Source organism: Schistocerca serialis, chromosome 3, assembly GCF_023864345.2.
Source record: "Schistocerca serialis cubense isolate TAMUIC-IGC-003099 chromosome 3, iqSchSeri2.2, whole genome shotgun sequence".
Classification (NCBI taxonomy): Eukaryota; Metazoa; Arthropoda; class Insecta; order Orthoptera; family Acrididae; genus Schistocerca; species Schistocerca serialis.
Genome location: NC_064640.1, coordinates 370,706,994 through 370,733,655, shown reverse-complemented (window position 1 = coordinate 370,733,655; position 26,662 = coordinate 370,706,994). Strand labels below are relative to the sequence as shown.

At 37.7% G+C, this 26,662-nt stretch overlaps 1 protein-coding gene across 3 annotated transcripts in view; it reads left to right on the top strand.

Moving 5' to 3' along the window:
* The window catches only part of LOC126470192 (rho guanine nucleotide exchange factor 17), a 649,655-nt gene extending 623,472 nt beyond the window's left edge, over positions 1-26,183 (top strand). For all 3 annotated transcript variants that reach the window (XM_050097851.1, XM_050097852.1, XM_050097850.1), the window contains 3 exons: positions 8,460-8,634; positions 19,417-19,587; positions 24,203-26,183. In XM_050097851.1, the coding sequence (XP_049953808.1) occupies positions 8,460-8,634; positions 19,417-19,587; positions 24,203-24,468 (612 nt within the window). In that variant the 3' untranslated portion in view covers positions 24,469-26,183. The remainder of the gene's footprint in view (positions 1-8,459; positions 8,635-19,416; positions 19,588-24,202) is intronic.
* Positions 26,184-26,662: the final 479 nt, after the last annotated feature.

Here is a 26,662-nt window from a genome sequence, read left to right as displayed (position 1 = left end):
TAGGCAACCTGCTGAAGAAACTCTTGAATCAGTCATGATGCCTGGCTTTACCTGAGTTAGGTGTGCCCAGATCTCCTTCCCTGTCTAGAGCTCCTCCAAATGGATGATCACTGGTGTTAAAAATTCGTGAATTTGAGAGGACCCAAAGAATCTGAGAAACAATTTTTTGGTTATTTTTTCTGCAACTGTGCTCAATTCTTGGAAATTTCAAACAAATACCATGCCACCAGTTAGATAGATGTTTGGATGCCACCATCATTGTACCATGTGGCTTCCATCCTATGAGCCATTTAGATACGCCTCTTCACTCTCCTCCACTGTTCAGTCACCTGCTCAGCTCTATTCCTTTCAGGTCATCAACAAACTTTAAATTGCACAGTGAAGTCATAATTTGGTAACCCAAAAGCAAGCTTGTGGGTGTGATCTGGTGGCTCTCTTGGTGCGGCATGTAACATTCCATGATTAACCAAGAAAGTGAGCTATCCCATCCACTATGGTCCTTACTATGGCAGGCTGAAAGGGCAGAATGGAGGTTCCTGTTAATACTTTCATTGTATGCAGGGTTGGGATAATATAGCATGATGGTGATGTTTCATATGCCCATTCCAAGACAAAATTGCTTGAACTGGTGTACTGTGAATACAGTCACATTGTTAATAACTGTGGAGTGTGGGGTGCCAAAGGTACAAAATATACCTTGCAATTTCTGATTGATGATATAGATGGTTGCCCCTACACTTGGTAACGAGCAGACAAACCTGGTAAACACACCCACGCACACCAAAATGAACTTTTTGATGACCTTAGTTTTAGGCAGAGGTCCATTAAAATCAGTCTACATCTGTCGGGAGGGTATTTCCTCCATCTTGGAAGCTAAAAGTCCAACTCTACTATCCTTGCTTCATTGCACACATTTCACAATTGTGTATTCCATTTCAAAACTCATTATTCATACCTGGCCATATAAACTGTTGTTTAATCTTTTCTCTCATCTTTTACACCTTAAGAGGAGGAGGAGGAGCAGATTGGTGTTTAACGTCCCGTCGACAACGAGGTCATTAGAGACGGAGCACAAGCTCGGATTAGGGAAGGATGGGGAAGGAAATCGGCCGTGGCCTTTCTAAGGAACCATCCCGACATTTGCCTGAAGCGATTTAGGGAAATCACGGAAAACCTAAATCAGGATGGCCGGACCCGGGATTGAACCGTCGTCCTCCCGAATGCGAGTCCAGTGTGCCAACCACTGTGCCACCTCACTCGGTTACACCTTAAGATGTCCACCTACTAGTGACTTATGAAAATATTTTAACAGAAATGGAACCAGTTGTCTAGGCACAGCTACCTTCAGATCACCCTTACCCCTCACCTTACAGCAGAACACCGCTTCCTTCAGCACATGGGGTTTAACATTCTGCTCTCCTAGGAGACTTTCTTTAATTGTCTTAAGGTGTTCATCAGAGTCCCGAAATTCCCTGATGTCATGGAATAAGTGCAGAATATTTGTGAGAATAGAGGCCACTATAGCACTTGCGCCATAGCCCTTCTCCTGCTGTTCATCTCCTTGCCCCTTTTCCACTTCTCCAAACGTGCTGCTCAGACCATTAGCAATCACATTCACTTCAAACTTGAATGTTAATATCCAAGCCACCCATCTGGCTATAAGAGGTGTCTTTCTGGGCTTCACCTTCACCCAGCTAAGCACCTGGTTGTCTGTTTCTAGGGTGAACTGCCTATCCTTGAGGTAGTACATAATATTCTCCATATCACACAATACGGTTAAAGCTACTAACTTAGATGGAATGTCATTTCTCTAAATCATTCAAACCCCTTAAAGCATAGATAATCACCTTTTTTCCTGTTCTTACATCAGGACTGCTCCCACTCTAGAGGTGATACATTTGTCTGCATGAGAAATTCCTTATTGAAGTCAGACATGGCTAATACTGTCACTAATTGCAAGGCTACCTCCAATGCTATGAATGAAGCTTCCTAGGTCAGACTCCACACAAATTTGCAGCCCTTCTTCCTGAGTTCATTAAGGGACTGCTGCCTTCTCCACAAACCCACATAAAAATTTTCTATAAAACTTAACTATCTCAACAAATCTGGCCACTTCCTTCGCATTTTGTGGCTGGGGATACTGTCTGATTGCTTCAACTATTTCTGTATTGATGAAAATACCTTTGCTGGAGACCAGATGGCCAACAAACTTCATATAGAACAAGCAAAAATGGCAAATTCTGCCCCCCAACCTATGAAAAACTTCTCTTACATGTTGAACATCTTCATGAGCTGAGTCAATGTATATGACCAGATCATCAAGATAATGATAGACCTACTGGAACTTGATATTGGAAAACTCTGCACCCGTAAACTGTGAGAGCACAGATGCAGCTGTAGTGAGCCCAAATGGTACACAATTACATTCAAACAAAGTCCAAGCTGTCGCAAATGCTTTACATTCTTATACCTTTCATCTAATGGAATTTGATTGCATGCCTGATTAAGATCTAATGTGGTTAATATCTTTGCTCCCTTAAACCATACAAAACATGAATGCAAGCTCAGCAGAGGTATAGTTCACAATATTACCAACTTATTTAAGCCTCTGTAGTCCATAACTGGACAATGTCATCTGTTAGCTTTTGGTACCAAGAATATTGTTGCAGCATATGGTGATTTAAATGGTCATCTCATACCCCATGCTCCCTTAATTCCTCCATTCTAGGTAATCTATATGGCACCTTTTTAATGAGAGTCTGAGCCATTAACTCCACATGATATTCAGCTAAATCCATTGTCCCCAAATCTTCCATTAACACATCAGGAAATTCCTCACATACAGCTTTAATCCTCTTTAGGAAGTGATGGACATGACCTACCTGCTGATTAATTGAGTTTGAGCTCCTCTCACTACCCACTTCAGTACCCTGTTGATCATATGCCAAGTTGACCATCCCCTTCTGCCCATGTATTTGTGGCCTAAACTTAAAAGGAAGCTGCCGGCCTGCTCATTCCACAATAAGTCCTGTTTTACCAATAAAGTTCAATCCCAAAATACATTCACTAGCTAAATCTTCCACAGTCTTCATGATGACCCTCCAGGAACATTTTCTAATTTTCAAACTGAGCCCTCCTAAAATATGGATCACCACTTGTTCCTCCATGAATTCCAATTCTAAGGGCACCACACTTCTATTAATAGTGCAACATAGTCCACAGTTTCAGCAGTACCAAGATCATGCCAATATTGATGACTAATCAATTCTAACAACATAGTCCATATGTTCAACATTGTCTATGGTTTCAGCAGTACCATGCTCATGCCAGTACTGCCGACCAATCAATTCTAGCAAGGCTGTAGACACAATTAACCCAAATTCTCTCTCTTATTTGTTTCCATATATTATTCTGTTGCATGGGTCACACTACTCCCTCCTATAATTTACTCTTGACAGTAGTGGCTATTAATCGCAATGTGTCAATGTTATTTACTTGCATAGCTAATGTTCAATGTTGAGATTCCAGTACAAAGTTGAAAAACTCCATTATTTTATCAACAGAATCTAGCGAAAACTGAGAACACTCATGTAACCTGTCCTGTAATGGATTCTGTAACATTGAAAACAGAGTGTCCAGGACTGCTTGCCCTAAACCAGCATTATTTTCTGCTCAATTATTGTCACTATTTGGTTAACTGAAATTGCTATTATGAGGATATAATCAATCCTGAATAATATTACCATATCTTACTAGTTGTTGTGCCTGCTCCTTGTCTGCACCCAGCAAATCATTCATGCTGTGAAGATATCGATTGAAACGAGCCTGTGATCTATGCACTGGATTAGGAATGGGTTCCACCTCACTTTGCACAACCTCCAGCATTTCTTCCAAAGCAGCAGCAATATTTGCAGTGGCCAACCTTACCTCCTTGGGTTTGGTAGTCCAATGTACAGGCAAGTCACTGTTTTGATGAAGTTGCTCAGTCAATTCATGAACAGTATGTTTGGGCTCTTTTTGTCTCTTTAATTCATAACCAAGTTCATTCCTCATCAGGAATGCTGGATCCCTTACATCAGTGGGCATTCTGAAAAATTTAACACAGTATCAGTGAATAAGCTAGTGTAATTACACAACATATCTATGAACACTGAACACTGTCACTCAATTGATTGAGCTCACCCTGCTACAACATGTGCTGTGCTGACTGGGGCTAAGACAAGAAAGGCTGGAAACAATTGATTGAGTCACAGCTACATTAACACATTACACATTTATTAATATTTTCACAGTCAGCCAGCTTTCACAGACTGCTAGTTAATTATCTCTATTCCTATGAGAATCCATTAACTCATCTTTTCGACAAATTTACACCATGTGTTCTTTACAACGATTTCTCTTAAAACTCACACACAACACAAATAATTGGCAAATTAATAAAGCTGAACCATGGTAATTATTGTGTACAGTAATCAAAAAGAAAGCAAACCATAATATTGATCAAATAATCAAACCTAACAGTTACTTATTCTGGAACTTAACAGATCTACAGAAATTAAAATTTACTCTAAGTACTTTAAGGGGCATAAGAGTTATTCGTGAATTTGTGTGCTTGCCTTGGGAACCCTCAGTACTTTAAGGGGCATAAGAGTTATTCGTGAATTTGTGTGCTTGCCTAGGGAACCCTCAAATGCCAACTATCATAAACTAGTGATTTTTTTTCACTCAAAGATAAACATTAGAAATGGCTTGGTATAGCATCCACTAGGGAACACAGAACAGAAGTAATATTTGAACTAGTTGCTCCCCTTTTTGTGTAGGTTGCTTGTGTTCATGGCACTGCACCCTTACATGCAATATTTATATCATCAACCTTTGAGTTCCTTCATATGACAAATAGAATACAATATCTCATCTTGTACCTGAAACAGGTCAGTGTTAGCAAGCATACACTATACACATTTTGGTGAATTATCTATGATACCACACACAGATGGCAGATACTACTGAACAGTTTAATTCAGGCAAATGCCTCCGTAATAGAGTGTGTACACAAAAGAGTTGAATCTCTACAGCTCATGTAGGCAATAAAGTATATACAAAGTATAGTTTGAGCAAATAATAGAATGAAAAATCATGAAGTGGTGACACAACTATTAGCACACAGTATCTAAAGGAACTGAATGTCGACACAGTCATGACACACAATTTTTATGTGTTCAACTCGTTCACATTCCATAAGCATGCAATGCGCTCATGCCAAGCATACACAATAACAGTCCTCTCTGCAACAGACCATGGTCCTTTCTGCTTAGGCACAACAAAGTAAACACACCATCTATCCATGTTGAGTGCTTTTTCACAGTCTGTGACAAATTCCCCCCCCCCCCCCCCCCCCCCCCCCTCCTTTCCATATTGTGCTTATGCAGATTCCTTCTCTCAGTCAGAGAGGTCTCAAGGAACAGTGATAGATAGTATGGCTAACAGTTCTGGTGTTGCCAACCTAGGCCATAGTGCCCAACAAGATGCAGCTTTTCTAAAGACCTTTGGAAAGTAGCAGTTGCATTAATTATCTCAAACAGCATCATATTACACTGGTAAAGTCCAAAAGACATATTTAATACTAAGATTTTCTTTAAGTTATCAGTAAACAGAAGCTGGAAATAAGCCGCCACCAGGCCAATTCAGTTTTTGAAATGAATGGGTCTCCATCTAACTTTAAAAGGGATTTGTCAAGCAGGATTAATGGGTAGCAATCAACTTCTCCTTGAGTATTAACAGTCAGTCCAAAATCACCACACAGATGTAGGATGCCACTAAGTTCATGTATGACCACCGAGGGAGAGGCACATTGACTAGAAGGAATAAATTAAAGCACTTGCTGTTCTTCAAACCTTCATCCTGAAGAGCCAGTGGAGTCTAGCAGGCTATAAAAAAATGCAGCACTGCATAAAACTTTAAAATAATGTGTGCCTCAGAATTGAAGGCTGGCCCAAGACCAGGTTAAAATAACAGCACAAACTGGAAATGTAAAGGGTCAATTTTTTTGGTGAAGGCTGCTTAGTATTACCAGTGCACTGAGTAAAAAAACCAAACACTGAATTGGCATCAAATCTGAAAATATTTTCTACAGACCAGTTGGTAACCACAAGAAAAGGTAATGTCCTGATCACTTGCTTATACTTTACAGAGGACTTATTTTTTTCATAAAAACACTGTATGATCACTTCCTATAACGTTGTTGACTTTGCTCACAGTAACATACAGCCACGTGCCTGTCACACTCTGACATACTTCCACTACGTGACCTTTGCAAAAACACTGTCAGCACTTGGCATCATAATGAGAGCACTCTTGATGTGAGTCTAAAGTGAAACAGTCAGGACAACCAGGCAATAACCAAAAATTTTGTGTCTGACACCTCTGAACTACACATTGTGACATGTAATGGGGCTGGTGGGCTGCCACTCAGTGAGACATATATATTGTTTCAGGATCAGAAGGACAGTTATGTTGTCAGTCCTCACTGGGACCATCATAAACACTTTCAAATCAGCAGAAAACATTTATTGAGTGGCTTGAAAAATATCAAAAGCATGAGGGATTTGCAACGCCTCTCCTAATGATTACTCTCACTTCCACACCTACTATGTGTGCAGAGCTCCATCAGGGGCAACATGAATTGCAACATTCTTGATCAAACTTTCTGTGTATGATCAGCCACAAGCACACATAACTGTACACTACCTACTTAATCCTTGAAAATCTGTGGTCAGCTTTCTGAGTCTGAGTTATGACATTTCAAAAATTCCAATTGAGCTGCTACTAGATGCATTTCAGTAGAAAAATGTTCTGTCAAAAATGGTAACTCCAAGAGTTCCAACAATGGGGGCAATTTCTACACAAGATAATATAACTAGGGGCTGATAAATAATTTAAAAAAGCCCTCTGTCATTGTAGGCACTGAATCTCACTTGTCTGGAATTGTAGTGCTAACCACTTCTGGTAAACATCCCAGTCTTCTTTCACATTTTTTGGATGCAAAACTGGAATAGCTTGCAGGGATTGTGGCTGCCCATGATCTGAGCTCAGTCAAATGTTGGAGCAACATCTGATGTTGGTTAAGATGCTATTGCCACAATTCCAAAAAATTCACAGCCATGTTAGCCATGCTATCTGATTCAATTTTATCACTAATGTTGTAGTCCCAAGTTTAGATTACAAAAGTCATTTGTTAATACTTTGTGGAATACACTGAAATGCAACATATATTATGCACAGTTCATAAATGTCACTGAATTGGTGAATTTTCCAGGACTACAAATGAAACCAATGGCAGTAGCACAACCTGAATTACAGTAGTGACAACCACATATAGATGAAGCTGAGATTAGTTACTTAGCTGAATGGTATCACAGTCTGCTGAAGTAGGACTTAACAGCAGTAAGTGGATGGCACAAACTCAGATTCCAAGCAGGCTCAGTTGGAACATAAAAGAATCAAGAGAATTACCAATGTAGTGCTGAGTCATTGCCAGTACTTCTGTTAACCATGGAAAGGAACACATAAGTCAGTAAACAGAAATGAAACTGGACCTTCTGCCACTTAAGCTTAAATTGGCTGTTTGATTGACCATATGACCAGCTGATCAGAGATGCTGTATTGATTACTGCTCACAGCAACACTGCCAGTGTATGAATATGTAGATGTGTATTGCAAAATTTTATCAGAAGCTTAGCTTCAAGACATTTGCTTTTGTATAGGGGTGAAGTTCTCATACTTAAACTGATGGCAATAAGAGTTGTGTTGATTTGGGGGGAAGAGATCAAACAGCAAGGTCATCAATCTCATCACATTAGGGAAGGATGGGGAAGAAAGTTGGCCATGCCCTGTCAAAGGAACCATCCTGGCATTTGTCTGAAGCGGTTTATGGAAATCACTGAAAACCTAAATCAGGACGGTCAGATGCGAGATTGAACCGTTGTTCTCCTGAATGCAAGTCCAGTGTGCTAACCACTGTGAGAGCAATAAGAACAAACAAGGTTGCACATTGCTATGATGCAATGTTTCTTTGTTTCTTTGTTCTCTACCTGATGGGGTATCAAGTAGCTTCCATCTAATCATTTGAAGAAATATATGTGTTCTGTTAACACAAAGGAACTCCTAACACCCTTAAGAGCCTCCTTAATGGCCTGACACTATTACACTCAAAATTTTTATCGCAGTTACAGATAAATGAATCTTTGATTCATGTCTAGTTCTCTTTTATACATTAAATATGCAGATAATGTTTGTTGCAAAATTAACTATACTTTCAACTCTTCAAAATTCAACACTGATTTGGGATATGTTTTTATCTGTGTATGTAATAAAGATACATAAAGTTTCTTTGATATTGTTGTTGACATTTCTTTCCTGCATTACTTACATTAAAATTTAGTATTTCTGTTTCATTTCAGCATTCCTTTCAAGTAAACTCTGACAGCAGTCGATCTGTAACATGTTTAGCACTGGCAGGATTTGGTGTTTGGATTTCCTTACAGAATTCAGCAGTTGTAAAACTTTTCCATGCAATATCATATGAATGCCTCTGTGATGTTAATGTTGCACCTGCAGTAACAAAAATGCTACAAAGTAAGTGAAATGATATAACAACCTGATGAATAAATCTTGACATGAAATAAACATTATATACTTGTTGTTTATGATAGCATAGTTTTTGCAACATGATGCATTAACCTTGACGTGAAATAAACATTATATACTTGTTGTTTATGATAGCATAGTTTTTGTCATTTGTGAATATTGTCCTCATGATACATAATCAATATACAGGATGATTCTTATACACATTTAAATACCACAAAGACAATCAATGGCCACGAACGCATTTCTTCAGGACTCTAGAAATATGGAAATAGCATGGGGATAGATCAGGACTGTATGGAGGTTGTGTAAGGGGTTCCTGGCAAAACATCTGCAGAATAATTAAAGCAACTATGGCAACAAGTGGTCCTGCCAACATGTTGTCAAAGTTGTTACAAGTATGCCACAGAAGTTTCACCATGAAGCCCTTACACATTCTTCATACATTCCCAGTCTCTCTCCATGTGATTTCCATATTTTTGGTGCCCTGAAGAAAGACTTCCATAACCACTGAATTCCTTTGGATAAAGAAGTACAATCATGGATACAATCATGACTCCTTAAGCAACCACAAAAAATTTCCCATAAAGGCATTGACAGTCTTGTCTCACAGTGGGATAAATATGTTAACAGTTAAGGTGATTACTTTTGAAATAATACAATTTACTTACTTTTTTCCATCTGTCATGTTTTCATTTGACTGCCACTTTTATATTATATGTAACACAAAGGTTATTGGGAGACTGCAGTAGCTTTCCCAATGCTGCTGGTGATTTCTGCATTCTGCATCTACTTCCCCATTATTACAGATAAGCCTGCCAATACACGCAAATTGGTCAACATCCTGTAGTAACTTCTGTTGCACTACAGTTTGAGTAGATACTTTTCCACTTTATATACATATTATGTTTGCCTATCACCATTTTATTTTAGCCCTCCAGAGATGGACATTCCATCCAGCTTGGTAAACAAGGCAAAAACCTGAAAATACATACTAAAGAATGGAAAATCCAGGATGGGATGTAACAATATAACAAAAAGGATAATTGTTACACCCCATATAGCAGAGATTCTGAGTCACATTTTCAACAAAGGCCTTCTTGGCTGAAAGTTAACTGTTCAAAAGTCTTCTTATTGTGCCTTTCTGTTATTCAGCATCTCCCCTATATGGTGAGTAGCAGGTATCCTCTTCATTATACTGTAAATAAGTACAGGTATAAATGGAATGTTGGTTCATGTAACAAGAGGAAAGACAACACTGCGACTATGAAATGTAGCAAGAATGGTATTCTAATGATGTACTATTTGCTGTTGAAAAAACTTTTGCTGCTTGTAATTGCATAATCAGTGTGTGACCTGGAGTTAGAGCACAACAGCACAAAAAAAATGGGGAGCACAAAGCAGATTACTGCAGGAACTAAATCTAAATTCAAATCAAACTGCAGAGGTGTTGTTATACATACTGGGACAAATTCTGTTACAAGCAGCAGTGCAGGATAAATTATGAATGAAACAAGAAACCTGATTTGTTCAGCTAGAAGTTTTTATGCAGAATCCAAGCTCAGAGATAAGTAATTATACATTAAATGAGCATACCTCAGCCAGTCACTTTTGTAGATGCCAACATAAAGGCAGCAAAGTTTCTGTATATGTTAAAATAACAGCACTATTCTTTCAGATTACAACAATAAAGGCCAAAAAGTCATGGAGTTTCTGGTGTATTGAAAATGCATTTACAGATCTGCAGGTAGAAATATTAGAAACTTTAAGCAAAAATTGCAAAATTAGTAGGAAAGAATATGAAGAAAAACATTATTTTGTGCAGAGACTTTAATATAGCAAGATTTTGAAAAATGCTTGTCACAGCATAACACAGAGATTAGGTCTTACGCACCTACAAGAGTGACTTCTCCAGGTCAATCAATCATTAATAAAATCATTGCCAATGTTAATGCTTGTGCTATGAGACACAGACAGTACAAAAAGAAATATTTGTTTATTAGGGACAGCTTACCTGCTTCTTCATAAGTAATGGCCTAACATCAGAACTGAAGCAAACTACCAAAGAAATAAGAATCATTGGCAAAGAAAACATAAACATCTTTTAAGTGCTATTAAGTTGTGAATTTGGGACTGAGCTCTACAGGCTCAGAATGCAAAAGGGATGTATCATGCTTTTATTAGTTCAGTAACATATCATTTTAATGTGGCATTCCCCTAAGTAAAGTACTAGCTCAAACACAGTGTCTTAGCAATAAAATATTTGGTTGTGATAGAAGTAAAAACTGGCTGTAGTTCAATGGTCATACTAGAAAGTAGTTACAAAATCATTGAATTAAGTGAAGTAAAAGCCTTGTTGACAAACAAAGGTTAAAGGAAGCCAAATAGGCATAAAGAACACAATGTGAGAAGCAATAAATGAATTCAGTGATAACATTTTTGGCAACTGTTCTGGCCAAAAATCTTAAAAAATTTTGGTCTTATGTAAAGTCAATAAGCAGATTGAAATTATCTGTTTAGTGACTCAGTGGCCACACTAGTACCAAAAAAATATTACAGAGGAGGCCCAAATACTGAATTTGATCTTCTGGCAGTGTTTGACTTGGAAGATTGTAATATGCTTTCTGCTTTCACTCTACAGACAAATGTCAAAATTGTAGCTACTGAGATAAGTGATCATGGAATAGAAGTTCAACTAACTTCACTTTACAGAGGAAATACATATGCACCTAATGAAATATCTCTATGATTATATAAATATCATATGAAAGAACTATTTCTCCCTCCAACAGCAGTTCATAAATGGTTGCGGGGGACAAATGGTACAAATTTACTGGAAAAAGGCACAGGGCTTTCCTGTGTCCAAGAAGGGCCATTGAACATATCTACATGATAATAGGCCTAAGATCTCCTTGAGAATCAACATTGATTCCACAAACAGACATCCTGTGAAAATCAGAATACAATGTTTTTCCATTAGGTCTAGTGGGATGTAGGTAATGTCAATCAGGTTGACGACGTATTCTCTGACTTATGGGAGGCATTCATTGGAGTTCCACAGTACCACATAGTGAACAAAATACAAAACATAATGGGTTCTGAACCAGTTTTGGCAGTTAGAACTCAACACATCATTCTTAACAGAATTAACAGAAATTAACAGAAATTGGCAGATGAAAAAGTAACTTCAGGACCATCATAAGTGAGTGTTGTAGGGATGTTTCTTTTCACAGTATACATAACTGATCTAATGGATAATATTGGAAGAATTGTTAGGGTGTTTGGAGACAATGGTGTTGTATACAGAAAAGTTGCAGTAACAGAAACAGAAGCAAAATGCAGGAAGACCTTCAGATCAAAGACAATCAGTATAGGGACTGTCTGTTTATCCTCAATGTAAATAATTGTAACATAGTTCACACAAATAATGGAAAGACTCATTACCATTTCATTACAGTAATGGTATTAAATCATCAGAAACAGTATCAACCACAAAATATCTAGAGGTAACTTTCCATAAATGGTGTAAAGTGGGATTATCACATAAAACAAGCCATAGGAAGAGCAAATGGTGAGTTGAGATTCACATGAAGAATCATAAAGAAATGCTAGTTATCCACAGAAGGCTTGTAAGACAATGATTCAACCAATTATTTAGTATTTCTTATCAGTTTGAGTCCCTTACCAGGTATTATTAATAAAACAGAGAAGATAGAGAGGATCCACTAAAGAGCCCTGTGTTCCTCATGTGTTTATTCCATAAAGTGGGCATTATAGTTATGCTGTCAAGTCTCCAGTGGCAGACGTTATGCTTCACAGAGAGGTTTACTGTTAAAATTCCAAGAGCACACATTCCAAGGAGGATCGTGAGACATACTACTTCCTCTGACGTACATGTAATGAAATGACCATGATGTGGAAATTCAGAGAGATTAGAGATAATACTGAGGCTTATTGACAGTCATTACCCCTATGCAGCATTACAAAGCAGAGCAGGTGATACTGCTATCAGAAGTACACAGTGCAGATTGGTTAGCAGAGTTTTATTGTAGATGTAGATGTATAGCACTGCAGCATCTGAGAAGGCAGGATGGAGCTGAAAAAATGTGAGGTGTTTTGAAAGAAATACATAAAAATAATAAAAAAAGACAAGAGTAAGAACAATTACCACCATTACAACAAAGTCAAAAAAATCATAAAAGAAGTTAGAAATATAAGAAAATATGTATCACACTCAAGAAATTGGTAGAAAGATTGCAAACATAATCAATGACAATTGTGTAAAAGCAGTGGAAACTTGGAACATGAAAGAAAAAGACCAAAAATGTTGTAAGGTATCTATAGAAATATATTGCACAGTTTTTCTGAAACCAGTTACAAAAGGGTAACTTAGAAAAACTATACACAACATATATGTCAAGAAATCAGCTAGTGGTGATGTAGTACTGAGACACATAATACAGCTTATTAGTTTTCAGGGGTAGAACATTTCCAGGAACGTTGAATACAAGCACGAGTCGGTAAGTGTATGACCAATGGTAACACCAACAACAGACTACATGTTCTCGACAAACTGTCAGTTGGAACAGCAGACAATACACTTTATAAAATATATATTTTTAATCTATAATCACAATTTTTTAGTTTGCCTAGAATAGTTTCATTGATCTCAACCCTTTCAAATAAACTTTAAGTGCTTGTTTATTAGGACAATTACAACATTCTAGTATCATCCTAGCACATTTTCAGAAAGAATCAGCAGTTACCAACCAAAGAACAGCATCAATGGATGAAACAGGGATTTTATCCACAATGTTTATTTTATCTTTCCAAAGCATTTTTTGATATCATCTATGCAATACTTATAGAAAGACAAGAACTATATAACATTCATGGGCAAGTATAAGAATAGATACAATGATAACTAAGTAACAGGAAACTGTAAGTATCAGTAGTAAATGCAAAACAATCAGAAGCTGAAGCCATCAAATACAAAGTGCTGCAGGCTTTGGTAATGGAACAATAATTGTGAAAGATGTAGCTGTTGAGAAGAAAGAAATAAAGTTTTGTATGCTGATGACCTGACTTTACTGAAGGGTGATAAAAATGTGGAACAGCTGAGTAGAAGAGGATTTATTTCTGCAAATGCTACAGTCCAGAAGCTCATGAAAAATGACCTGGTTATAAACCTGAAAAAGATTATGTATGTAATGTTAAAAAAGGAAAGTATGAGCATACAAATGTAAAAGGCGACAGAATAAAGCTTGTTGAAGTAGAATCCATTTCCAACAGCTCATGAAAAAAGACCTGGTTATAAACCTAAAAAATATTGTGTATGTAATGTTAAAAAAAAAGGGAAGTGTCGGCATACAAATGTAAAAGGCAACTGACTAAAGCTTGCTGAAGTAGAATCCATTGGATTCTTAAATATTAGTGTGTATAATGAAACACTTTCTGTTGAAAAATAAAGGTAGTATACTAATTACAAAAACCTGTAACACTATCTAAGCAAACAGCTTCTGTGCACAGTACACAATAGACTCTTTGAAACACATTTGCTATGTGGGTACAATGATATTCAAATAACAGGAAATTGCATGTGTTAATAGTTCCACATCTAATTCCAAAAAGCTTGGGGTTTGATCCCCTGTCATTGTCAGATTATTTTTCTGAACATATCGTTTCTTTCACCTCTGGAAGTGGTTTGTTAATGAAAAAATTTAAACTTGCACCATGGTGTAAAGCCCATTTCAAATTCTACATCCTCCAATAACTGGCTGAACAAGTCATTTCTACAGTCAGAAGAAGGCAAGGACATCCCGTCTCCAACAAGATGATGTGTAGTAAAGCACTAAGGTGGTCAAATCAATTTTCAAAATGAGGGTAGTATTACATTTTTCTGTAAAAAAAAATCATCTGTATATCACCGATGTTAAAAAGGGAGAATGAAAAGACATTTTTTCTGTAGTGTAAATAATGATTATTCATGAGTTACTCCAAATGTGATGTTAGTAAAATGTTTTCTTTTAATATAACTGACCAGAGTCAGTAAAGTGTTTTCTTGTTCGGTAGAAAAATGTATATTTTATTGTTAATAAATTATTTTCCTGTTTTCCACATTAATACTAACAAGATTCATAGTGCTTTATATTCAAATGTGGTATATGACCCTCAATGTACTCTTGTAGCAGTTTCATACTCATAGAAAACAAAATCTGCTTATATCTGACTAAACAAAAAGCCAGTTTTATATCTACTGATAATTCAGTGTTATGTGTTTCAATGTTTTCTTCCCATTCACTCAAAAGATGGCAGGATTTTTAAACAATTTGTAGTCTGTCAGCCGGTCAGGCCTTATCAACAATGTCAGTACAGTAATGGGAATTAGTGATCATGATGTTAACATAGTAACTGTGGTTATGAAAGTTACTAAATCAGTTCAAGAATGATAAGAGAGTGTTTCTGCTAGAAACAACAGCTGTTAACATCTCACTTACACAGTGAACTGACATCACTTACTTCCAGCAAGATGGATGTAGAGGAATTATGGGCAAAGTTTAAGCAGATTGTAAATCACTGCCTGGATAATTATGTGCCTAGTAAGTGGATTAGTCATGGAACAGACCCACCATTGTTTAATAATGAGATTCTGAAAACGCTGAGAGAGCAGAGGCCATTGCACTCTCATTTCAAAAGGGAATGCACAAATGACAAGAAGCAAAGGTTAATAGAGATTCATGCTTCTGTGAAAAGAGCTATGCATGAAGCATTCAACACCTACCACTGTCATACTTTAGCAAAATATGTGGCACAGAATGCAAGAAAATTCTGGTCCTATGTGAAGTCACTAAGTGTATCTAAGACTTCCATCCAGTTGCTTGTTGACCAGTATAGTGTGGCACTTGAAGATAGCAGAACAACAGCCAGAGTTTTAAATTTCATGTTCAAGAAATCATTCATGCAGGAGAATCATACAAACATACTGTCATTTGACCATCAAACAGGCTCCCATATAGATGCATAGTAATAAGCATCCCTGGCATAGAGAAACAACTGGAAGAGTCAAAAACAAATAAGTCACTAGCTCCAAATGAAATTGCAATTCAGTTTTCCAAAGAGTACTCAAAAGTATTGATATCTTACCTAACTTGCATGTATCACAGATCTCTTTCCCAATGCAAAGTTCCAAGTGACTCGAAAAACGTGTACACTACTGCTGTGTAAAAGAAGGTTAAAAGAACAGACTTGCAAAATTACAGACCAATATCCCTAACATCAGTTTGCAGCAGAAGTCTTGAACATATTCTCATTTGGAATATAATAAATTTTCTTGAGACCAAGCAGCTTATAACCACAAATCAGCATGGTTTTAGAAAGTAGCACTCATGTGAAACTCAACTTGCTCTTTTCTCACATGAGATGCTGCAAATAATGGATGAAGGGCAACAGGCAGATTCCATATTTCTAGGTTTCTGGAAAGTGTTTTACATGGTACCCCATTGCAGACTGTTAAAGAAGGTATGAACATTTGGAATAAGTTCACAGATATGTGAGTGACTGTAAGACATCTTAAGTTATAGAACCCAGTATACTGTCCTCAATGGTGAGTGTTCATCAGAGACAAGGGCATCGTCAAGAGTGCCCCAGGGAAGTGTGACAGGGCCACTGTTATTCTGTATATACACTACTGGCCATTAAAATTGCTATACCAAGAAGAAATTCAGATGATAAACAGGTATTCATTGGACAAATATATTGTACTAGAATTGGCATGTGATTACATGTTCACGCAAATTGGGTGCATAGATCCTGAGAAATCAGTACCCAGAACAACCACCTCTGGCAGTAGTAACGGCCTTGATACACCTGGGCATTGAGACAAACAGAGCTTGGATGGCGTGTACAGGTACAGTTCCCCATGCAGCTTCAACACGATACCACAGCTCATCAAGAGTAGAGACTGGCGTATTGCGACAAGCCAGTTGCTCGGCCACCATTGACCAGACATTTTCAATTGGTGAGAGATCTGGAGAATCTGCTGGCCACAGCAGCAGTCGAACATTTTCTGTACCCAGAAAGGCCCATACAGGACCTGCAACATGCAGTCGTGCATTATCCTGCTGAAATGTAGGATTTCGCAGGGATCGAATGAAGGGTAGAGCCACGGGTTGTAACACATCTTAAATGTAACGTCCCCTGTTCAAAGTGCTGTCAATGCCAACAAGGGTGACCGAGACGTGTAACCAATGGCAACCCATACCATCATGCTGGTGATACACCAGTATGGCGATGACGAAAACACACTTCCAATGTGCGTTCACTGCGATGTTTCCAAACATGGATGCGACCATCCTGATGCTGTAAACAGAACCTGGATTCATCCGAAAAAATGACGTTTTGCCATTCATGCACCCAGGTACGTTGTTGAGTACACCATCGCAGGCGCTCCTGTCTGTGATCCAGTGTCAAGGGTAACCACAGCCATGATCTCTGAGCTGATAGTACATGCTGCTGCAAACATCGTTGAACTGTTCGTGCAGATGGTTGTTGTCTTCCAAACATCCCCATCTGTTGACTCAGGGATCGAGACGTGGCTGCACGATCTGTTACAGCCATGCAGATAAGATGCCTCTCATCTTGACTGCTACTGATCCAAGGCCTTTGGGATCCAGCACGGCATTCCGTATTACCCTCCTGAACCCACCGATTCCATATTCTGCTGACAGTTATTGGGTCTCAACCAATGCGAGCAGCAATGTTGTGATACGATAAACTGCAATTGCGATAGGCTTCAATCCGACCTTTATCAAAGTCGGAAACATGATGTACGCATTTCTCCTCCATACACGAGGCATCACAACAATGTTTCACCACGCAATGCTGGTCAATTGCTGTTTGTGTATGAGAAATTAGTTGGAAACTTTCCTCATGTCAGCACATTGTAGGTGTTGCCACGGTCGCCAACCTTGTGTGATTGCTCTGAAAAGTTATTCATTTGCATATCACAGCATCTTCTTCCTGTCAGTTAAATTTCGTGTCTGTAGCACATCATCTTCATAGTGTAGCAATTTTAATGGCCAGTAGTGTACATAAACAATTTGGTGTTTAGAGTGGGCAACAATCTGCAGTTGTTTGCTGATGATGTGGTGATGTACAGTAAGATGTCAAAGTTGAATGGCTGGAGGAGGATACAAGATGATTTAGACAAAGTTTCTAATTGGTGTGATGAATGGCAGCCTACTCTAAATGTAGAAAAATGTAGCTTTGTGGGTGAGTTCAAAAAACAAACACATAATGTTTATAAGGAGCTAATGTAACTTATTCGTGAGCACTGTTTGGGTGTCTGGGATCTGTATCATGTCACATTAAAGGATGACATCAAAGAAATTCAGAGGTGGGATGCTAGATTTGTTACCAATAGATTTGAATGACATGTGAATGTTACAGACTTAGTTCAGGAACACAAATGGGAATCCTTGGAGGGAAGGTCACATTCTCTTCAAGGAACACTATTAAGAAAATTTAACGAACCGGCATTTGAAGCTGGCTGAAGAACTGTTCTACTGCCTCCACCATACATTTTGCATAAGGACCATGAAGATAAGATATGAGAAATTGGAACTCAAACCAAGGCATATAGACAATTGTTGTAACCTTCCTCTATTTGTGAATGGAACAGGAAAGGTAATGACTAGTAGTGGTATAGGATACCTTCCACCATGCACCGTATGGTGAATTGTGGAGTAACTATGTAGATGTAGACATAGAACATACAAATATGATCATTTCCAGTTATTTTCTTCATGCATCCTGTCCAAAATAGGCAAATCTGAGACTCTTAGTAAAATAGTGTGAAACCTCCACCTCTGGGAAATGTGCTCCATGACCAGTACTATTCACAGAAGGTATTTCATAATGGAAAACAAATGCAAGTGTCCACTCCTATAACATTCAGAAGGACATCAACTGACAATCCTTGGTGAAGATATCAAATTATCAAGAACAATGCCCTAAAACCTATAAGACATTGTACACAAAAAAATACTTCCCAAAGATACTCAAAGAGTGGAAAAGGAATATTACCATTTGAAGGATTACATTATAAATTAAATCTGTAAATAATTGTATAAGTAGCTGCTATTGTTAGCAAACCTAAAAAATTATTGCTCTGTGTAAATATGTGATACTGAATGTTTTATATCCTTGATTTGCCCTATATTATTTACACACTACATACTGTAATGATACAGGAGCAAATAAAAAAAACATTTCACAAGTAACACTTGCTGATGGATCTTTTAGGTAGAAGAAGAACATATGCATTGTTGGTCAGCATTTAGTTCAAAATCGAGTTAAAACAAGTTCATCCCAGCTTTATGTGACCATAAGTATGCACACCATGGCTGTATGTTGTATAACAGCAACCCCAGCTTGTTTCTTGCATTCACAGCCACTTTTACTCCCATAACACATGATTCTATGCTTACAAAGTGAGGTCACTGATTGCAGAGGTCATCGTATCCTCACTTCATGTTTCTTTGTTTCTACTTCCCTTTCTGTTTCCCTTTCCCCCTTCCCTTCCCCCTTTTCTCTCCTATTTCCTTTTCATTTCATTTCTCTATTGTTTTACCAAGTACTAATTTATTTTCTCTTAAACTGCAAATACAAAGTGTCTCCCATTTATACTCAATTTGCAAGACTCTTTATTCCAGTATTTTCACAACAAGAAGTAATAGGATATATTGACTTTTTTATTATTATTATTTCCAGGTTGTGATGACATTATCCGGCAACATAAAGCTGCTTGTCTGAGGGTAACTTCACTGCTTGCATGTAAAGACATGCTGTGGATTGGAACAAGTGCAGGAGTTATCCTTAATATGCGACTCCCACACATCACTCCTTCTACAACTAAAGTTACCACAGTACCAACAGCATCAGGTTAGTTTATGGGAAATACAGCCTCAAAAAGTTTTCATCATGCATCCCTTAAAAAAGATTTACACTGTTGGGAAAAAAATTTGTATGTCATTTTAGAGATCTCCAATTCACTCAAGATTTATTGTTGCAATGGCGCATATGGTGTATATGAAATGATTATGTTTACACAGCAATAGCATGAACAGTTCTGAGGTACCAGGTATTGACCCATGCTGAAACACCCATATAGTACATGGTGTAGATGCCACAGGTGGCAATGCTGGTGCTGACTCTGACATCCATTGGATCATAAAGATGGTGAATACTGTCCTGGGTCATGTTATTGCATACCTACTAAAACTATTCACGTATTCCTGTAACAGTTGTGGGTTGACAAGCCACATGAGTCACTTCTTGTCCCATCATATCCCACACATGCGCAATTGGAGGCAACTCCAGAGATTGTGCTGACCAGGGAAGTTGTTTCACATCTTGCAGAAAATGTTGAGTTTCATGGGCCATGTGTGGGTGAGTATTATCCTGTTGCAACAACAAATCACCTTCCTGTTGCAAGAATGGCAAAACAATGTGTCTAACAACATTCTGCATGTACCAAGTGCTGGTTAGCATCTCCTCCAGAAACAGAAAAGGTGAATGAGAGATGTAGCTTATCACACCCCAGACCAGAAGGCCGGGGATGGGGCCAGTGTGTCTTGGAAAAATGCACTCTGTGTGACAGTGCTCACCAGGCTACATTGTATACACAAACAGCCATCACTTGCATGCACCTGCTTTCATTGCTGAAGACCACGGCATGCCATTCCACCTTCCAAGTGATCCTCTCATGGCACCAATCGAGCTGGTGCACATCAACGCTGTGGTGTGCATTGAAGATGGGCTAGAGAAGTGCATGACTGCAGTCCCACTGTTTCACAGCAGTTCATGTTGGGACATCTGGGCTCACAAGCTCTCATATTTGTGCTGTGGTAGCTATAGGATCTGCCACTGCATCTCTTACAATAGGATGATCGTGGTGGGCATCTGTGCTACATGGACATACAGAACCTTATCATGTGTGAAAATTTTCATGGGACCACTCATGCCAGCATCACTGCAAAATTGACACAGCACTTCCACCTTATGTGGCAATATCTCAGAAAGACCATCTGACCTCTCAGAAGTCACCATTTGACCTCTTTCAAACTTGCTCAGTTGGCTGTAGGAAGCACGTGTGTGTCTCTGTGGCATGGTTGCCTGATTGCTGCACACATGTGCACCACAGTGAGCCTTCTAGCTGTGAGCATTCTCTATTAAAGGATAGACACAGATGGCACTCTGGTAGCTATGCCACAATGTTATTGATTGGCGGACAACACTGAAACCATTATCAGTACATCTACCACCATCCACATGGTCATATGCTGTCATCAGATCAAAATTGACATTGTCTTTCCAAGTCTACCAATTTTTTTTCTGGCAGTGTATACAAAAACCAGTTAGATTGAGAATATTAACTGCAATTTCTGAATCCATAGTAAACAGCTTCTCTAGCTCTCTTCTTTAGGGTAAATATGTTGACATCATTAATGCAAAAAATGGTATAAGTTCATTGTCTGGTTCAATTATCATTTTATTAAGTTAGGAAAACATCACAAATTTCCATACATACTTCTAATATCAGTTATGTAAATTGCATTGTAATATCAATAAACATGTGCTTATTGATTCCATGTTTTTACTTTGTACTGTCAACAGCTCCATTTCAAACAAATCTCATTTCTCTTGCCAGTTTCTGTTGGATGTAATTACAGATTGTTTTGGCTGAAATGTTCAAAAAAATCAGAGAATAAACAAAATAGTTTTGACATTTTCCATGTTCTTCCTCTTCTGTGGCTTTTATGAAACATGAAGATCCATCTCAATCTGTATTTAGTAATTATGTTCTTGATTTTTTTCCATCTTATTATCATTGTTCCACAGCTGTCATATGTCTTTAATAATTTTATCTGTACACCACATTGACTACCTACTAAGTGGAAGTCTTCTCTCAGGCATCATCAACGTTACTGTTTTGGCTTGAAGGTGTGCCAGTATATGAGTCACATGTACTATTCATAGAATTGTCCATGCCTTCATTGTGTGGACAATGGTAGGTGGTTTCACTAAGTCTTGTCTGTGGTCATTAATATTTCAGTCACTGCTTTCACATACTTCCCAGTAGTCTCAGTTTCATATTCCATTTAATTTCCATACATTAATAACTGGAGTACTCAGCACTCATCTTGGGAAAAAAAGAAACAAGGGGTGAGATGAAACTAAATGAAAGATTCTATACATGATGCAGGTGTAATTATAAAATGAATAACAACAAATAACATTTTAAAAAGAATTTTTGCTGGTCATAGTATGAAAGACAAAACATCCAAATTGAAAAAAAAAATATTTACAATTTTCATAAATACATTAGAGGGAATATTAGTAAATAATTGTTAATCTCATGCATTATCATAAGAAAGCTTATTAAGGAGTTGTCTCTTGTATCAGAAAAATGAGCCAAACCAAATTTATAGCCATTAAATGGTATAATGGCATGATATAGTATTACAGTAATGTATCTTGATGACTTACACAGACTCTCAGCATTACAGGGAGTCCTCCAATATCTTTGCCTTAGTTGGATGCCCTTATTTCTTCGAAAGAAGACGACCTTGATAATGATGGAAGTCCTTCCAATATATTTGATAACTGAAAAAAAGGACTGGGTAAACATAGCCTGACGTTTGCAAAGAACAATTTATGTGAAAATTGTCATAACAGGTGCTGCAAAACATGTAGAGTTCACAAGTTTCTAGCACCAATTCATCTGCATACATCAGTGGGCACCAATTTTAGACTGAAACTTACAGCTTGGGGTCAAAGATTCTTCTCTTATGATAATTATACACTGAAGAGGCAAAGAAACTGGTACACCTGCCTAATACTGGGCGGGGCCCCCAAGAGCAAGCAGAAGTGCCACAACATGATGTGGCATGGACCCAACTAATGTCTGAAGCAGTGCTGGAGGGAACTGACCCCATGACTCCTGATGGGCTGTCCATAAATCCCTGAGAGTATGAGGGAGTGGAGATCTCTTCTGAACAACATGTCGCAAGGTGTCCCAGATATGCTCAATAATGTTTGCATCTGGGGAGTTTGGAGGCCATTGGAAGTGTTTAAACTCAGAAGAGTGTTCCTGGAGCCACACTGCAGCAGTTCTGGACACGTGGAATGTTTCATGGTCCTGCTGGAATTGTCGAAGTCTAATAGAATGCACAATGGGCATGAATGGATGCAGGTGATCAGACAGGAGGCTTATGTACATGTCATGTGTCAGAGTCATATCTAGACACATCAGGAATCCCATATCAAACTAAGTGCACACACCCCACGACATTACTGAGTCTCCACCAGCTTGAACAGTCCCCTGTGGTCATGCAGAGTCCATGGATTCATGAGGTTGTCTTCATACCCGTACAGGTCCATCTGCTCGATACAATTTGAAATGAGACTTGTCCAACCAAGCAACATGTTTCCAGTCATCAACACCCTAATGTAGTTGTTGAGGGGCCCAGGTGAGGCATAAAGCTTTGTATCATGCAGTCATCAAGGGTACATGAGTGGACCTCCAGCTCCAAAAACCCATATCAATGATGTTTCATTGAATGCTTCACACACTGACACTTGCTAATGGCCCAGCATTGAAATCTGCAGTAATTTGCAGAAGGGTTGCATTTCTGTCACATTGAACAATTCTCTTCAGTCATTGTTGGTCCCATTCTTGCAGAATCTTTTTCTGGACTCAGCGATGTCAGATTTTTGATGGTTTGCCATATTCCTGATATACACAGTACGCCCATGAAATGGTCGTATGGGGAAATCCCCACTTCATCCAACCTTGGAGATGTCATGTCCTATTGCTCATGCGCTGTTTGTAACACCATGTTTAAACTCACTTAAATCTTGATATCCTGCCATTGTAGCAGCAGTAACCAATCTAATAACTGTGCCAGAGACTTGTTGTCTTATATGGACCAACTGCAGTGCTGTATTCTGCCTGTTTACATATATTTGTATTTGAATACACATGCCTATATCAGTTTCTTTGGTGCTACAGTGTAGGAGAACTGGGATATTAATAACTACATTGATTGTAGTGTTGTAAGCTGTGAGTCATTTAGCCGGAGAAGTGCTACCACATGAATTTAATGCTAGAATCCTGTTCACATCACGTGCTATAATAATGGTGATAAGTGAAACACACTACTGTAGTTGCAGTGTAGAAATGTTGTGAAACAATTATTCATTCTCTTTAGAACCATACATTTACCACACTCATATAATCTTGTTATGTTTTACTTTCATGTTTTCTGTTCTCATAAATTGTAATGCTGTTTTTCATGTGCCAGTTGAATCATTTTGCTATACTCTTGTCCCAAGGTTGTATGCTCCAGTGCTGTCTTTGAGAGAAAATAAATATTCTATTAATTTGACATTCCCTAGAACAGTTTTTCCCTTCATGCTTATTGTTGATGAATTTAAATAAGCAACAAAATTTTTCACAGCTTATTAATAATGAACAATTCTTGTAATTTCATAGGAATGCCACATGGCCATACAGGACATGTACGTTTCCTGACATGTGTGGAAACTGGCTATCAGCATGTCACAAAGGAATCTTTAAAGCAACAGTCAGGGATGTTTGTACGTCAGGTTGGGAGGAGCAGAGGTGAAGGCAGCAGTTCAAAATCAACTCTTCTTGTAATCTCAGGTGGAGATGGATATGAAGATTTTCGTACATCAGGTGTATCGGAAGTAGCTGGTCGGGAGGACTCTACTAATCACTTATTACTGTGGCTTGTATAAGCTGCGTATAATTGCTACTTATTTACCTGCTCAGACTAGTCTACTTTAATGTGTACATTTGTGTTAAATAACCTGCTGTTACCTGTGGGTAAAGCTTGTGCTAGTCACTCATTTTGTACATTAATGCAGATCACTGTAAACATCTCATTACATCCCATAAAGTATTTAGTTACTTTTATAAGTAAGTTATGTCAGCATTTAGATTTGAACACAATGCATTATTTATATCGATGAAGAGATCTTATGATTGAATAATTGTTAGCTATAAAAAACTGATTGACTAGTTACGATTTTGTTTATATGTAATTAGTCTATTGGAAAGCAGCTATGTACATATAGTAGTATCACTTCTGCAAAAGGAAATGTGAGTTAGCATTAGTGATATGAATTTGATACTTCTATAAGTGATTCAGTATTAATCTCATTCAGAAATGTCAGTGTGCATTATGAGTATTTTTTCCAAGACATTAGGAAGTGTTATGTTGCTTAAATGTGACAGTTCTGTTTTTGGAATAACTGAGTCTGGAAAGCTACACTGTAATTTGGAAATATTTACGCTTTCTGTTAAAAATGGCAAGATACCAGATTTTATGGTTGTGTGAGAGTCATTTCATTTTTGAAATGGCACTGCTGGTGGTGATATGTAGCTCTACTCCAGTTTGTTGATACTTGTTTTTAATAATCAGCATTTTATTTTCATAATGAATGATGCAAACATCCCATGAAACTTTATATTGTTAATTGTTATTGTATACATGTATTTTGTTTAAAATGATATATTTCTTTAACATGATTGTGATAAGTTACTTTGTGTGTGTGTGCATGTGTGTGTGTGTGTGTGTGTGTGTGTGTGTGTGTGTGTGTGTGTGTGTGTGTGTGTCAGTGTGAGTGTGAGTGTCTCAGAGAGAGAAGAGGGAGGGAGGAGGAAGAGGAAGAGAGAGAGACAGAGAGAGAGAGAGAGAGAGAGAGAGAGAGAGAGAAGAGCAATTGGTGAAAAGGGAAAAAGAAATGTTAACTGAACATTGTTACTTAGTTAACTACATTCTGGCCATGATTGATGTTAAAAGATCTCTATAAAACTAATAAATTTTTATAGCAAACTGTATTCAAATTAAAAAAATCTGCTAGCCTTTCTTGTAATATAAAAAAGAAAATAGACTATGACAGGTATGTAACACTGCTCAAGGAATGATCATCTAATAAGACATTATTTTACAAACAAGAGGCAATTGTACAACAACAAAATTTATATCCTACAAGTATTTAAACATATTAATGTAAAATATCAGAACTAAATGGTATGTGAAAGTCCACAGAATAATGTCTGGAAGATCTAATTGTCCTGTACTGTATGTAGAAACGTGAATACAATATTGACAGAAAAAATGACATTTATTTTTCCAAGTTTTCATAGTACATGCATATTCATAATAATAGACCCTAAGTTAAAAGACATCATAAAATACACAGTAGCTCTAGTACGAATTTTAGTAAACAGTTTAATTCTCAGTGAGTTATGTTTCACTGTAACGAAAACACTAACGTGGTACACTAGCACACCAGTTGAATTTAGGTGTGTACCTCCATGTTTGGTTCCTACTTTGTGAAAGTACAAAAAAAAAATCATTATTTATGAAATTGTTTTAAAAAATATTAGTCACACTATTTAACTGCATTAGAATTAATTCCAGCTGAAATGGAACAAAGCAAACAACATAATGAAGAAATATATCTGTTATTAATATCATCAATATTGATCTTGTGTCAATGTAGTCATTGTCCTTTTACCAAGAATCAGAAATTCATTTGTTTATTTTGAGTTATAGAGAGCCATTTTAATACAGTTTTCCTCTTGTGAATAATGTTTACATGTCGCTTGCAAATGAAAGTGTAACACGTATTGAATCCTGTATATTTACAGTATTTTATTTACTCATTTATTCATCTTAGACCATTCAGTACAAAAGTATCTGACATGTCATAAAATTATAAAGATAATGTACACATATATGCTGTTGTGGAGTTTCTCTTCTTGGCACAGCAGCATACCACCTAGCTTACACATTCTTCTCCAAGATGTCAGATCAGCATGCACTTTTTAATACATCTAAAAGCAGAGAAAAACTGAAATGTTAGTCAAAGGGGTTAGCATCTTAGGTCCTTCAATGAAAAGGGTTTAATGAAAACAAATGAC